General features: G+C 38.2%; 1 protein-coding gene across 9 annotated transcripts in view; it reads left to right on the top strand.

The window, feature by feature from the left end:
• The window catches only part of Fn1 (fibronectin 1), a 63464-nt gene that overhangs the window by 24496 nt on the left and 22529 nt on the right, over positions 1-16439 (top strand). For 4 of the 9 annotated variants that reach the window (XM_047542989.1, XM_047542985.1, XM_047542992.1 and 1 more), the window contains exons 19-27: positions 626-898; positions 2306-2572; positions 6661-6755; positions 8167-8335; positions 8787-8873; positions 10915-11106; positions 12425-12697; positions 13847-14029; positions 16347-16436. In XM_047542989.1, the coding sequence (XP_047398945.1) occupies positions 626-898; positions 2306-2572; positions 6661-6755; positions 8167-8335; positions 8787-8873; positions 10915-11106; positions 12425-12697; positions 13847-14029; positions 16347-16436 (1629 nt within the window). The remainder of the gene's footprint in view (positions 1-625; positions 899-2305; positions 2573-6660; positions 6756-8166; positions 8336-8786; positions 8874-10914; positions 11107-12424; positions 12698-13846; positions 14030-16346; positions 16437-16439) is intronic. The other 5 variants (XM_047542993.1, XM_047542987.1, XM_047542994.1 and 2 more) reach the window with 2 other exon arrangements.

The following is a 16439-nucleotide window of genomic DNA, read 5'->3' as shown; positions in this document are numbered from 1 at the left end:
TTCCTCAGAAGCTTAGGGTCATTTCATCTGTTGTTCTTAAGTATTATAAAATGATTCAGTAAAACACAACCATTATATCCTTTGGGTAGTTACCTTAAACTTGATTTTTTTTTGAATGTTTATTTTAATTTCTCAATCCAAATCAACCCCTCTTAAGCTATAAACTCATATATTTATCTATGCATTTTAGAGAAAAAACTTCAGCTATCATAATGTAAGCAGTATGACTGACCCATGAAAATCTATGCAAAAAAGCAAATTATCTGGTTAAGAGACAAAATTTAGCAGTGCTCTGGAGGACCAGCTCCATAAAGTGCCTAAAGTGTCCCGGAAAATAGCTTTAAAGGTCATCTTCAGCTGACTAGGATGGAGTACATCTATGATCCCAGCAACTTGAGAGACTGAGGCAGGATTGCAAGTTTGAGGCCAGCCTCAGCAACTTAGCTAGGCCCTAAGCAACATAGTAAGACCCTGTCTCAAAATGAAAAATTAAAAGAACTGGGAATGTTGCTCCGTGGTAAAGTTTCCCTCGTTTAAATTCCCAATATAAAAATAAATAAATAAATAAATAAATAGTTAGTCTTCTGTAGGAATGGTGAATGACCTGCTCTTTCTTGTCTGTTAGATGAAGTGCCCCCTCCCAAGGACCTGCAGTTTGTGGAAGTGACAGATGTGAAGGTCACCATCATGTGGACACCCCCTGATAGTGCAGTGACTGGCTATCGTGTGGATGTGATCCCTGTCAACCTGCCTGGGGAGAATGGGCAGAGGCTGCCCATCAGCAGGAACACCTTTGCAGAAGTCTCCGGGTTGTCCCCTGGGGTCACCTATTACTTCAAGGTCTTTGCTGTGAACCAGGGGAGGGAGAGCAAGCCTCTGACTGCCCAACAGACCACCAGTACGTACTGTTGTTACCTGTGTCTGCCCCACCCCGAGGTTCTCTACCCTCATGTTTGACCCCTGTGGAAGTGCAACCTGCTTTCTGTCAACCTCCTGAGTTTACAGCTTAGCAATAGGAAAATGACCAACAGGGAGACTGTGTATTGGATGTAAAGCTTACTAAACTTGGAACAAAAACTCAGATAAGCTCTGTGGATGGTAAATGGGTAATCCATTTCCAGTACTCGCGGGAATGGCATGAAGAGGGGAGAATCTAAGAGAACCTGATTTCCTTTGCTAATGGAAACATGGTTAAGTAATTTGAGCGCATTTTTTGTTTAATAAATATATCTAGATCTAAGTTAAAATGTAAACTGTTAACACTTTTCCAGTAGAATTTAAGAATTGTAGTTCCTAGGCTAGGGATGTAGCTGCACTTCACTAATAACCTGAATTATATATATAATATATATATAATCCCCAGCACTGCAAAAAAAAAAAAAAAAGAAAGAAAGAAAAAAGTGGTAATGAATTAGCGTGTACTGTTTGAACACCAGGTTGTCTGCTCACTTCTATTCAAGCATCATACTCATTTAATCTTCACTTTAACCTCATAAAGGAAAACATTATTATCTCTATTGGATTCAAGAAGAAACTGAAGCCTTTATAAATTCTGCAAGTTATAAGGGCACAGAGGTAGAAAGGGATAGAGCTGGCTCTAAAACCAGACTTTTTGATTCCAGGCTCCGTGTTCTCAATTATTATACTGAGACACCTCCTAAAGGTTTTTTTTCTGTCTGAAAGGTGTTCTAGAATTCTGAGGGGAAACTGCTCCTTATCACACTCAAGAACAAAACCCACAATTGATGTGATTCTTTCCAATAATACAAAGTCACTACTGAGAATCTGAGGTTCTGAGCATGTCCTAATGATTATAATTATTGTCTACTCAGAACCATGTGAAAGAACTTTTATTTCTATAGCAAATGACTATTCATTTACTAAATTCATGGGCTATTGCTTTGAACCATAGGAACTTCCTTCTTGCTTTCCTTGTATTGGGTTTCTCTCTCTTCCCATAACCTTTGCAGAGTAAATTGTGGGGTTTACAAGTATTTGTTTTACCTTTTTAAGAAAATACCCTCACTCTAATGTAACTAATTTCTGAGTGTGATGAGAGATCTTGCTGGAAAATGAGACTTTCCGAAGGATGACACTCAAGAGGAAAGGGTCAAGGATTTCTCGTGGCTGACACAGTGTTTAGGCAGAGCTGGACATAGCGCTCTGTCTCTTAAAGGCTCAGTTTCTCGAGGGTTTTGACTTTCCCTTCAGTTTCCACCTTGAGCAGAAAAAAACTCAACACTTTAATAGAGCTTTAAGATAATTACTGATCTAACTGTTTCTTGACATGTTTCATTTTATCTAGACCTGGATGCTCCTACTAACCTCCAATTTGTCAATGAAACTGACTCATCCGTCCTGGTGACTTGGACCCCACCTCGGGCCCAGATTGTAGGCTACCGAATAACAGTGGGCCTGACCCGAGGAGGCCAGCCCAAGCAGTACAGCGTGGAGCCCTCTGCCTCCCAGTACCCGCTGAAGAACCTGAAGCCTGCGTCTGAGTACACTGTCACCCTTGTAGCTCTAAAAGACAACCAGCAGAGCCCCAAAGCTACCGGAGTCTTCACTACATGTAAGCCAAAATTTTAAGTCTTCTCCTAGTGGTATTATAGGTTCTTTACTGTATTTTTGTAGTCTCTGTTCTTCCATTTTTAAAGGTTAACTTAAAACACTTAGTACATAATTTTAAAATAATGCTACTAAAACTATGCTCTGTGGATTGGCTGCTGGGTCATAAATTGTTTATTTTTCATCTGCCACAAGACAAGGAGCTTGTACCAGAATGTAATTCAAAAGCATGCTGTTTAATTTAGCTGATACATTTTTTAAGAAAGATTTTCTGTATGAGGGCTGGGGATGGGACTCCATCAGCAAAACACATGCCTAGCATGCCCAAAGCCTTGGGTTTCATCCCCAACAACTCAAAAAAGGAGAAAAGATGTTTTTTTGCATACATTGCCAAGCTTCTTATTTCCTCCTAGGCCAGCACTGTGAGTAGCATAATCACCCTGCAATAAGAAAAATTGAATTCTATTGGATAAAATAAATTTTATCAAATAGTTAAGACAAAAGAAATCAGCACCTCTATCTCTAGCCTATTACTTTGGGCAGCAAATGATAGCCCTATAAGCAGAATAAAAATGATCTCGGGACTGAATGGAAACCAACCAAGTAGAGCAAGAAGCTAAGGAAATTATTTCTCCCAAGTGTTTTGACTGCAAAGGATTAAGTACTTCTACAGAACACAAGGATGAACTTTCTCTCTCTCTCTCTCTCTCTCTCCTTCCTTCTTTCCTTCCTTCCTTAAAAAATTCTTGAAATCTTACAGAGGGAGAAAATACTGACATGATCACTTTTATGCTTTTGCTCAACATTTTAGAGGAAATGGTCTTAAATCTCCTATATATCCACATCACAATAAAGGCCTCTATTCACAAACTGATTTCTACTGAGTACATTCTATTTACATTACAAAGAATTATGAGACTCCTTATTGCTAGCTGAATATTATTTGTTATTTTCAACTTGACATTTTGAATTATGGAAGCATCTAACATAAGCACTTTTTTCAGCATATATTGCAACATATACTAGTTTGCAATTTCCTAGAAGCTTTCCACAAATCTTCCTCTTTGGCTAATTTAAAAATATAGACATTCAAAAGTAGTCAAAAAAGTCAAGATAACCTTAGTTTGCACATAACTCTGGAATTTATTTCCCAAAGAAAATTCTCTGTAAATGTTTCCCCATAGGAATCCATACTCAACAAAAATTTATTTCTGTTTAAATTTGGTGTCTGACCAGTGAAGGCTTTTTCCGAAGTGATTGTTATTTATAGGCAAGTGAAATTTGCTTTTAATTTGAAAGAAAGTTCACCTTCAAATTTTACCCTTTTATGTCATCTAGTTCTGAGAGAGCCTTTTTAGGCTCTCATGAAATTAATGTCTTCGTATTTCTTGTAAATGTCTATTTTTTAAGGAAGACCTTTGCTGAATTAGAATGGAAATTCCAGTGTCTGTTTCCTTTTAGTAGAGAACCTCTTTTACTGAAATGTGGAATTATATAGTTGTCTTTTTCATTAATTAAGACATTTTATGTTCTTTTTTTTTTTCTGGTAGAATGCGTGTGAAATGAAAGAAAATTTTTAGTGAGGATAACGATAATTAAGTGGATTGAGGGAATCGGTACAGGTGATTTCAAACATTTTGGGGACTTTGATATACTTATTGGAAATGTTATTTTATGCTCTCCTGAATATGTTTGTTTATATGCATTTATTTAAAATATAGTTATATTTGAATTAAAATGCCAATAGCAAAATTAATTTTTATTAGATAAAGGTTAACATAGTGCAGTGCAGGGAGTGTACTTTCAAAAAACATTTGTTGAATAGATGATTGATTGAGAAAGAAATGATAATGAGAACCACTCAGGCTAGCTTATACTTAAATAATCCAACGTGAACAAGGAGTTATACAACTTCATTTGAACCTTAAATACGCCTAAGGCTGTAAACATCCGCAGAGCTTGCTGTTTTTTAAAATACTTTTAACTTTCTGTAGCTTTTTTACTGTCTTACTAAGCTGAATTCTGGGAATAACTTTCCTGAGTTTTATAACTTGTGCTGAATTCTTAAGAGCCAACGTGAGAAAAGTGGGAAGAACCAGCTATTTCTGGGGAAAATGCGGCTCACTCCTTTATTGATAGGGCATATTTTATTTCTTTAACAGTCAGGCAGTTCTTCACCTAACAAAACCTGCCAGAACCCATAACTCATACTTACAGTCACATCCTTTGTTTGACATCAGTTTGTGGGTTTGCGGTTTGGTGATTTTCCTGTAATGGTCTTCCCAGACAGAGAGTATCATCTTAAACTTGGGAAGATTTTCGCTGGCTGGCTCAAGCAATAGAAAATACCTAGTTCTAAAGTCCAAGACTGTTGGAGAGAACATAATTTGTGAAAAAGTTGTGGGTTTCACAGATGTTCAATGAAAGAAATTGACTGTTCTCTGAATTGTTTCTTGTGGGTCATTAAAAATGGTGACCCCCAGCTGCCCTGATAGTTTGGCAAAGTGAACTGCAGCCAAGTGGTATATGATTTCAGAGGTACTGGAGAGCACCATGTGTCACCCACCTCCGTTTCCCCAGATGCCACCTGAATAACATACTTAACAAAATAACTCACTAAACCTTAGCTTCAGTTCAACCATTACGGCAATCTTTGCAAGGTGGCCCACATAGATATTGGGCTTTTTCCCACACAGTATTTTAAAAATAAAGATAAGAAATGAGACATTGAAATCCAGACTGAAAAAAAAAATGGAAGAATTGCAGTGTTGAGCCTAAATTCCCACATGGCATAGAAAAAAGCATTTGACTAGAGATACGTAGATGAGAGTCTAAGGACTTTTTAATCCCTGTTTGTATAATTCTGGAGGATAACTCTTTGTCTCACTAATCATTCATGATTTAGTATAAATGCCTTCAGTAGGTTTTTTCCTAGCAGGAACAGAGTTTGGGACATAAAGCAGAAGAATTGTGAAGGCACAAAACAGAGCTATTAAATAATGTGCTTGAAACATTTGAATTTAACTCGCTCAACTCAAACTTCTTGGCTTCTAAGGCCTCACCTTTCAAAATTTATAGCAAGAATTTTCAAGGCTGTGGGAGTACCTGCCTTAACTGTATACAAATGCTCTTTCTCCCCCTTGCTTTAAAAATTTTTTAAAAATTTATTCTCATTAGGTGTACGTGACAGTAGAGTGTATTTTAACAAATTATACATACATGGAGTGTAACTTACCCTAATTAGGATTCCATTCCTAAGGTTGTACATGATAATTGAGTTTCACATGGTATATTCATATATGAACACAGGAAAGTTCTGTCCAATTCATTCTACTGTCTTTCCTATTCCCACCCCCTCCCTTCCCTTCATTCCCCTCTGTCTAATCTCTTTGCTTTAAGCAATATTCTCACTAAGAGAAACAACTAGTGCCAGGATGCTAGGAGATGCAAAATAAACCTTTGTTATGATTTCTAATTCTAAGGTTAGAATACTAAACTTCTGTAGAATTATTACTCTGTTTAGGGAATGAATTTTTAGAATTTAAAATGCATCCACAATTTCAGAGTTTTTAATTTTCACATGATATCACTTACTGCAACCAAAAATATTGCTCACCATTGTGGACTAATTCAGCATGAAGCTATTTTTAGATCAGCATCTGTAATTGTACTGTTGTTATTAATGTTTTAAGAAATCAAATGATCATCTGTTTATAGTGACCAGTTATATATTTTATGAGTGATATAAGAAAACTTATTGTCACCAAACTCAAATCCCAACAATGATGAAAAGACACAAATCATAGAATCTAAGGAATTGAAAGGGACTTCCTTTGAGGTCACCCAGTCCAAAAGCCATCATCAGAAGAGCCAGCTCCCCAAACCCATGCTGGACCTCCAGAATCGGGGCCGAGATTTTTACCAGGTGATTTTTCATTGAGAAGCACTGTTCTTTCTTACCCAGTGAAGGAACACCTTCTCCAGCTACTGGTTTATTAAACTCAGATTCTAGATAAAAATACTTGTTTTTTATAATCTCTGCCATCATCTGTGAGTCAAAGGGTTGAACACATGTGTTGGTTCATTTCCCAGTGCAGCCGTTGAGCTCCATTCCACCTTTCACCACAGAGGTCACTTCGACCAGCATCACGATCACATGGACCCCTGCTCCAAGGATTGGGTTTAAGGTAAATTGCAGATGTTCCTAAACTCCTGTGATGCATCCTTGAGGTGCCCTACTGATTTTGCACGCAGTAGATAGAAGCTATTCAGGAGAGGACACCTGGGTATTGTCACCTGCTTCTGTTGTTCCTTGCCTACCTCATCACTTGCTGTAAGGATGGACTGAGTGCTTTGCAAAGGAGAAACCATTAGCATGGACCTGTTAGTTGTTGCTGTTTTATTTTCTCTATCCTTTCCCCCAGGGAACTGCATTTAAGAAAAATATAGGAGAACTCCATTTGATGTGTTGTTCTAAATGGGTGCCAAGGAGTTCACAAAAGTCAATTTAGGGAAAACAATTAAACTCAGAGTCATTTAAAAATCACATTTTTATCCAATCAGTTTCCTCTCCACTTGTTCAAAGTCCTGTGGGTAAATCTCTTAATAGAAGTTAAGATTGAGGTCTCCCCTGTAGATATCTGGATTCATGTTCTTTAAAATAATGATATTAGGGAAATGATGAATACAAATGAATATGCTTGAAAGAATTACTTTCATTGGTATATAGAGTATGGAGGAAGAAATAATTTATTATGACTGAAATTAAGACTAAACCCCCAGGATTGTTTAAGAAATAGACCAGAGGTCACTTTTTGAGTATGCAAATGACTATATTGATTAGACCACTTAGAGAAACTCCTTTTTGAAGTGCACCAATGTACCTTGTCAATTTTCCTTAATAACATCAATCTAACCTTCAGAAACTACATAGCATATGAAGGATTTCTCTGGAATCTAACACCATTTGAAAACACAATGTTACCTGGGTTTTTGAATTAGAAATTTAAAAGGATTTAAAACTATGGGCACATTCATTTTAATTCTTTTGTAACATATCCTGCAGTTGAAGCTATGAAGCTATGAACATACTTCTTCAACGAGACGGTTTTGTGTGTATTTTTTTGTGTTTTTTTTTTTTTTTTTTTTTTTTTTTTGGTAGCAAAGTGCTACAGGGGCTGTTGCCTTTAAATGGCAACTGAAAAGTGAATTGGATGTGAATAACTCATTTAACAGAGTGCCTAGGGAATTTCTTGTAGCACAAAAGAAAATAGAAGTGAACTACCATGTACCCCAGAGCCCCCTGTTTGTACCAGGAGATCCTTTATCAAGCAAATCAGCATTTTTAATGGAAGGTTCCAGGCATTTCTCTGGAACCTTCCATCACAAACCATCTTAGTGCCATTTGGAAGACACTTCTCTCACCCTGGCCCCAATACAGGAATTTCCAACTGAGGTGGGAAATGGAGTTGGAAAATGTCCCCAGTAAAAGTACATTGTGCATTTCTGAGGAGTCATGTTATGTTACAACCACAGCCTGTCAACAGTAACGTGCCTGAAAAGCTTGACCTGGGTGTTCATGTGCTCCCCTCCCTCTAGCTGGGTGTGGAACCAAGCCAGGGAGGTGAGGCCCCACGAGAAGTGACTTCAGAATCAGGAAGCGTCATCATGTCCGGCTTGACTTCAGGAGTGGAATACATTTACACCGTTCAAGTCCTGAGAGATGGGAAAGAACAGGACGCACCAATTATCAACAGAGTGGTGACACGTAGGGAGAGTTCTTGTGTCTTTTTCTTTTCTTTTAGATTTTCAAACCGTTTCGCTTTTTAAAATCTGCTGTCAATAGCAGTACTTATGAGAATGATATGGGAGAAAGATTTTATCCCGACTTATTATTTATAAAAGTTTGGAAGAGCAGATTCAACTCATGCCATGAATTCTGGGGCATAAGAAATGATCTTTCCCCATCAAGAGTATTTGTGAACTAGAATGATGGAAATGATTCCATTAGTAGTGCAAAATCATTGATCAAAAAAAAAAATCCTCTATTGGAAGATTACTGTCCACCATGTTTTCATATTTTCATAGTATAACCTCTATAATTTCAGCAATTCTAGAAGAAAGGGAGGAAGGGAAAAGAAGGAAGGGACAGAAACATTCCTCTGGCCAAGTGCTTTGTGTTAGCTCTAATTTTTAATTAACATTTTCTTTCTGCATAGCGTTGTCTCCACCCTCGAACTTGCACCTGGATGCCAACCCTAATACTGGCATACTTACTGTGTCCTGGGAGAGGAGCACCACCCCAGGTAGGTCTGGGACCAGTCAGAGGGTGAATACCTACTATACCTTCCCAAAACCAAGACTGTAAAATAAACAGAAGTTCCGGCTAATGTTGGTTGCATCGGTTCCTGTTATACTTAACTTGAGGAATGTATCATTTAACTATTTCTAATTTTACTGTTAAAAGTTTTGCAGGTAGTAGCTGGGTGCAGTGACCCATGCCTGTAATCCTAACAGCTTGGGAAGCTGAGACTGGAGGATCATGAGTTGAAAGCCAGCCTCAGCAACTTAGTGAGACCCATAGCAACTCAGAGAGATCCTGTCTCTAAAATAAAATATAATATTAAAAAAATAACAAAGGTTGGGAATGTGGCTCAATGGTAAAGTGCCCCTGGGTGCAATTCCCTGGTACCAAAAAAAAAAAAAAAAAAAAAAATGTAAAAAGTGTTTCTTGCACACTTTTTACTGCTATGTGGGTATAAAGCTGAAGTGATTATCTCTAAATCTGATCAGTCTTTATAATCACACAAAATAAAAGTAGCTCAAAATGTCCTTTAATTTCCCTCTGCAGTCTAGAATGATTTTGGTGAATTTTTTTTTCTAAATCTATGAAAACATAGTTTAAGCCAAAGCTACCTTGTTTCCAACTGATTTACTCTGATTTTAAAATTTCCTGCTGGGCAGTTTCATGCTGGTTGGCACCTGATCATTAATGTCCAGTCTCAATGACCTCATCAGATGATCACCAGCAAATGCAATGACCTAAATATTTCGTCCCATCAAGTTGAATTTCCTTGTAGATACCACTTTACTGTTCACCTTGTTCCCAATGATAAAATCCACCATTTGGATTGGTGTCCTTTGGTGAGTGAAAAATCCTACTTCCTCCTCTTATCTTTCTCTGGGTCCTTCAGATCTGTAGTTGTCACTATCTTTGAATGTTTCCCTCCTCCCCCTCAAACCTTTTACTGCCCAATTTCCATGATTTCTGAGGTCTTCAATAATTTATAATCTTTTTCTAGAATGAGCATCACCACCTTGAGAGTGTTTCATACTGTAAAATGCAGTAGCCCTCAACTGTCCTGCAGAGAGTTGATTAATTAAGGAAAAGCAGGGGAGAGTGGTAGAAGAGAGGAATTGGTTATCACTTCCTCTCTTTCCAAGATTTTCTTTCTTCTTCTTCTCCTCCTCCTCCCCCCTCTCCTCCTTCTTGTTGTTTAAAGGTAGCACTGTTTTTTGTAATTGATGCATAAAATTTGCACATGTTTTTGGTATACAGTAAAATAATTGGATATATGGATACAATGTATAATGATCAAATTAGCGTTTTCATCTCCTCAAACATTTATAATTTCTCTGTGTTGGGAACTTTCAGATTCTTCTAGTTAGTTCAAAATAGATCATAAATTATTGTAGATTATAGTTACCCTACCATGCTGTAGAACACTAGAACTAATCACTTCTATCTAACTGTATTTTGGTACCATTATCTAACCTACCTACCTTCCTTTCCTTTCCTCTTCCTTTCGTCTTCTTTCCTTCCTTCCTTCCCAGGGATTAAGCCCAGGGGTACTTTACTGAGCCGCATCCTCAGCCCTCTTCTTAAAAATTTTTTTATCTTGAGACAGGGTCTCACTACACTGCTTAGGGCCTTGCTAAATTGCTGAAGCTGGCCTCAAACTTAAGATCCTCCTGCAGCAGCCTCCCATCACAGGTGTGCACCACTGTCCCCCATTATCTAACCTTTCTGGATTGTCTTTCCTTGCTACTCTTCCTAGTCTCTAGTGACCTCCATTCTACTCTCTTCTTCTATGAGATCAACGTTTATAGTTTCCACAAATGAATGGGAATTCACAGTTTTTCTTTCTCTACCAAGCTTTTTTTCTTCAACGCAATGTTCAAGATTTTCAAGACTGTACTCGGACTCTTGGTCAGCCTCAAAGGGTTGGATGACAGTAGAACCCTCAGTAAAACTCAGCCTCCTTCGTGGTCCAGCACGGAGTCTCCTTTAATACTCTGTAGGTCATCAGTGCTCTGCCGTAACTGCCTCCTTTCTGTTCTCTCCAGATATCACTGGCTATAAAATAACCACCACCCCTACAAATGGACAGCTGGGATATTCTTTGGAAGAAATGGTTCCTGCCCATCAGAGTTCCTGCACTTTTGAAAACCTGAGTCCTGGCCTGGAATACAATGTCAGTGTGTACACTGTCAAAGATGAAAAGGAAAGTGTCCCTATCTCTGATACCATCATCCCAGGTAATAGAAAAATAAGCTGTTATCCTCAGAGTGGCAGTTTCAATAAGAAGGGATTAGCATCTTAATCCCCAGCTGGCTGAATGTGTCAAGTGTGTTTGGGATTTAATGCCAGCCTCCCAACCACACTCTCCAAAACTGCAAAGTCAAAACGACTGTTTGGACAAAGGCTTGCTGATAACACTGCTTCACTGTCTGTGCTTCACTGGGATGCTCTTTGTTGCGATGGGTATGTAATGGAGTGGCAACCATGGCATTAACTCTACTCTTTGCTCACGTGGAAATTACTAAAACAACGTCATGTGTCTGTACTCAGTGCTGACGGGCTAAAAGTAATATGGTAAATGCATCCCATTGGGACGTTTGTGCCTGATTTTATAGTCCATATCAGTTTTTAGCAGCTCTCTAAAAATAAAATATTTTTTGTCTCCATGTGTGAGCACTGAAATAGTACATGGTTGACAATGTCTAATTCCTTATCTTGCAACTTCAAAGCCACCTTTTTTAACATTGGGGGAGGGAAGAGAGAAGGAAGACGGAAATAAAGGCCACGCCCACAGGGCATTCCTTCTTACGAATTAAAAAACAACATCGCAAAGCCCTATCTAGGGATAGGTTCGTTGTTTGTCCAAAATTGGATTATGACAGAATGAAATTACTGGACAGATTGTGTTCCCTTTGGCACTGTTTGGTATGTGTTTACTAATGCTAATTAAATAACTTTGATTATGAATTAAAAGATTGGCAGTGGCCTTGGACTCAGGCCGGTCTGTCCTTGGCTTGAATGTGCTTTTTGAAAGGCACATTTCACACCATACATCCATAATGCATTAGTATTATCACCATGTTGTTGACATGAGTTTGTATGGGGCAAAAAAAAACCATTCATCAGCCAATTTTTTTAAAACCTTCATGCAAGCTTTTAGTTTCCTACTGAAACAGTTTGAGATGTTTTTTAAAATCATTGCTGATACTTACTGTGGATATTGTGTCTGGGTTTGTGGAATGATTTTGACATCCTCAAATGGCCTATGATTTTTAGGAATCTGAGAAGGTCAAATTGTACTGTTTAGGGACATTTTCAAAATGCAAGGAAATCCCTAACAGAATATTATAACCTGTTTTATTCTCCCAGGGAAGCCAACTACTCATGTTACTTAGGAAATCTTTTCAGATAATTTGAAACAGATTGCATATTACCATCATTGCTTTACCATTCCACCGATTTGACTACTGGTAACCTGATAAACACTGCTTTATTTTTTCCTCTTTTTTTGCCTCTATTTTCCTGTTGCCCCCTCTTTGCTTTGTAACTCAATAGAGGTGCCCCAACTCACTGACCTAAGCTTTGTTGATATAACCGATTCAAGCATCGGCCTGAGGTGGACCCCGCTAAACTCTTCCACCATTATTGGGTACCGCATCACAGTAGTTGCGGCAGGAGAAGGGATCCCTATTTTTGAAGATTTTGTGGACTCCTCAGTAGGATACTACACAGTTACAGGGCTGGAGCCCGGCATTGACTATGACATCAGCGTTATCACTCTCATTAATGGCGGAGAGAGTGCCCCTACTACACTGACACAGCAAACGGGTGAATTTTGAAAACTTCTGTGTTTGAGACATGGATGGTGTTGCATGCTGCCAACAGTCACTCTGGTTAAATATGGATGTTTCAAGGGAGAAGCCAGCAATTGGCCACATAGATTAAAATGGGTGGATTGGGCATAAGGAATCTAAAGCATATGCCTGACTAATTGAATGAAGGTGTATGCAAGCAGTCTTAAGTGCACTTTGATTTAAACTGCAAGTATGCATAAAACTAGAGAAATCTAGATGTCTGGTCTATTAAATACAAAGCAGCATAGGTGAGTTAAATTTGTAGACCTAGCATTTAAAAAAAAAAAAAAAATCTAACAAGAATACCAAATTTTAGGATGAGCACCAGTTAACGCTGAAAAGATATACTTCCAGAATATGCCATTATGCTTTTCTTTCTACCTCTTGATAAACTCCACCAGTTCCTTCTCTGTAGCTAACCAAAAACTCACCAAAATTTAAAGTAGAATGGAAAGGGTTGTTTTGATGTATGAGAAAAATAAACTTCGGAGCATTTTAGATTTTGTTGCTATCGTAAGGTAAAGGAACTCCTCTTTAACCACAGTCTGGGGACCAGCATGCAACATCGTAAAGGTTCTCTGCCCTGCATGGGAAGAAACATGCTGAGAACCAATTTGCATGAACCCTTCTCACTTGTAAGTAGAATTCACGGAATGGAATTGTGTCTATGCCAGTAGCTTGTAGACATTTCACATCGGGGCGGGGGACATTTAGGACCTTCTTGTCTTGTGTCTGTGTGCATGTGTTTTTTTGGAAAGTAACCGCTATGTTTCTCTTTGCTGTGTGGCAACTTAAGCCTCTTTGGCCTGGGATAAAATAATCTTCAGTGGTATTAGTCTTGTATGTAAAATCAACCTGTTTGAAACTAGATTAAAATGATTCTTTAAAACACATTGATGATGGCAGAAAGCTTCAAGGGGCCTAACAGTACTGGATGTAATGTTTTATTTTTAACAGTAGTCCACCATGACTTAGATTAGATTTAGATTAGACTATTTGCATGATTATGACTCTGTTTCCTTTATGCATGAAATATTGACTTTTTTTTTTACCTTTCCAGTGGATTTGTGAGCTTTGACTTTAAAATTACATTAATTTGATCTTCTTGTTTATTTGAAACCAGCTGTCCCTCCTCCCACGGACCTGAAATTCACCAATGTTGGTCCAGACACTATGCGTGTCACCTGGGCACCCCCTCCATCTATTGAGCTGAGCAACCTGCTGGTGCGCTACTCACCCGTGAAAAACGAGGAAGATGTTGCGGAGTTGTCGATTTCTCCAATAGACAATGCGGTGGTCTTAACAAGTAAGCAATAGGGTGCATCTGTTTCATAAGTAGTAATTTGGAGCATATGTACTGGCTCTGAGTTCTCAAGGAGAATCAACTCAGAAGAAGAGCCATAGCATAGCTCCAAACTAAATCCAAGTCCAGGTACGCTTCTGTAAATTCTGAAAGACACAATGCTTATTTCTACCTCAATATACTTTTTTTAAAAAAATTATTTATTTATTTTTTTACAGACTGCATTTTGATTCATTATACACAAATGGGGTATATCTTTTCATTTCTGTGGTTGTACACAATGTAGATTCATACCATTTGTGTAATCATACATGTACCTAGGGTAATGATGTCTGTCTCATTCCACCATCTTTCATACCCCACCTCCCTCTCATTTATTTCTACATAATCTAAAGTTCCTCCCATTCTTCTCTCACTCTCCATCCCCCACCACTATAAGTGATATAAACCAATCCCAAAAAGATCAATATACTTTTGATATCTATAACTTTCAAAAATTCATAGTGGAAACCCCTAGCAGTAATGTTCCAAGACTTCCAACCCATTCTGCTTCCAACTAAGCACATAAAAATAAGTGAATATCAAGAGAAATTATTGACTAAACCTAAGTGTTTAGAAAAGAAAAAATATGAGTATTGAAAATATCACCATAAATGTCCCCATATCTGTTGTGTTTTCATTTTTTTCTGTTTTAAGTATCAGCAGATAATCTATCTAGCATTTGAAAACTTATAAATAGTGGCTGATTGCTTGGGATAGATCAGGATATTGCAAAGACAGAAGTTTAATATGTACTTCAAAAAGCATTTATTGGCAGGATTTCTCAGAAGGCTGAGGTCTTAGAAAACAACTGACATTAAACAATTTATGGAAATTGTCTTTTTCTAGTCCCTGCCATTTTGGAACAGAATTTTTTTTTGAAAGAAAATAAAGAGTAGGCTGCAATATGGTGCTGTGTTTCATATAAACATTGCTCCTTATATTTCACTATTGTGGTACAATGTGTAAGAACAGCAAAAGATCCACATAACCAGAAATGGCTTACATTTAGGTACATTCCCAAATGATAGTCTGAAAACATTCTCTTCCTTTCCAACATGTTTTAGAAATTAAAACACAAAGAAAGGCACCTATATGTAACCATGATCTTGATTTCTTACTTGCTAGCTTATGGCAGAGAACATCCTTACATCTGCATGATAACATCCACAGGGCTGTTTTTGTTCTAGAGCATTCTGGAACAGTGGTGACCTCATTGCCTGGTATATAGTCAACCCCACATTCCATGTTGGTCCCAGCTTGTCCAACACCTGTTTGCATATTCATGTGTTCTAAGACCTTTTGGTCCTAATGCTGTGACCTCAAGGTAGCCAACTCCCCCTTAGAGAATTATTATCCTGCTTTAAAGATGAAACAACCAAGGCTCCCAGTTGTTAAGTTATATTGCCCCTGGACAACTAGGAAGGAAGATACAAAGTTCAGGCATCTAGCCCTCTCGTCTGGTCCTTTTCCAAACCTTGCAGGAACCTCTGCAAAAAAAGACTGAAAAGTTGACAGTGCACAGGGGAATGAGGGTCTAGTGAGCAGAAGTTCAAAGTTTGGAAAGCTTCCTCTGTACCCTTGGCTATATCAAAATGGAAGAAAGGACACTCAAGGATATATGCTAAACGTTTTAAACATATTCATATGGAAGAATTGATTGCTGTTCCTTTAGCACATGTCCCTTTTCCAGTAAAGGTTCATTGTTAAGACCACTGAAAGATCTTATGCAAGTCAATTAAAAATGATCATTTCTATGTGCCTCAGCTTTCTCCTTTATAAAATGGGAACAGTTATCATAAACCAAACTCCCAGAGGTAGTGGCTGTTTTTTTCATGTTGAATGTAGTGATGGTTCACATCGGTTAAATCTATGTCAAAACTCGTCAAACTGCACATAGTAATATTTGCAGTATATTGTATCATAATAAAAGTGCTTTAGAAAATAGCAAACCACTGTAGGGTTGTTGGGCAGGGTCAGTGATCACCCATGATGCCGGAGCAGTTGTCTCTCGTGCTCACAGTGATCACACTGTCCAGTGCAGATGGAACTGAGTCACACAGAGGAAGCACTGAGGGCAGGGCTTAGAGAGGACCCAGGGCAAGGTGACCCGTCCTCATTACCTGCTTACAGACCATCCAGGTATTGCTGTTCACATAGGTATAAGTAGGCTGCAGGACTGAACGCTTGTATATGATACTAGTTGAAATAGTCCCAGGAACGCTTTAGTTTTTCATGCCTTCAAGCTCAAGTTTAAAATGAATCTCACTTGCTTCTTCAGACCTCCTACCTGGGACCGAATATTTAGTCAGTGTTTCCAGTGTCTACGAAAACCACGAGAGCATACCTCTTAAAGGAAGACAGAAAACAGGTA

This window comes from Sciurus carolinensis, chromosome 3, assembly GCF_902686445.1.
Source record: "Sciurus carolinensis chromosome 3, mSciCar1.2, whole genome shotgun sequence".
NCBI lineage: Eukaryota > Metazoa > Chordata > Mammalia > Rodentia > Sciuridae > Sciurus > Sciurus carolinensis.
The sequence above is the reverse complement of the archived record's forward strand: the minus strand, read 5'-3'. Positions and strand labels throughout refer to the sequence as shown.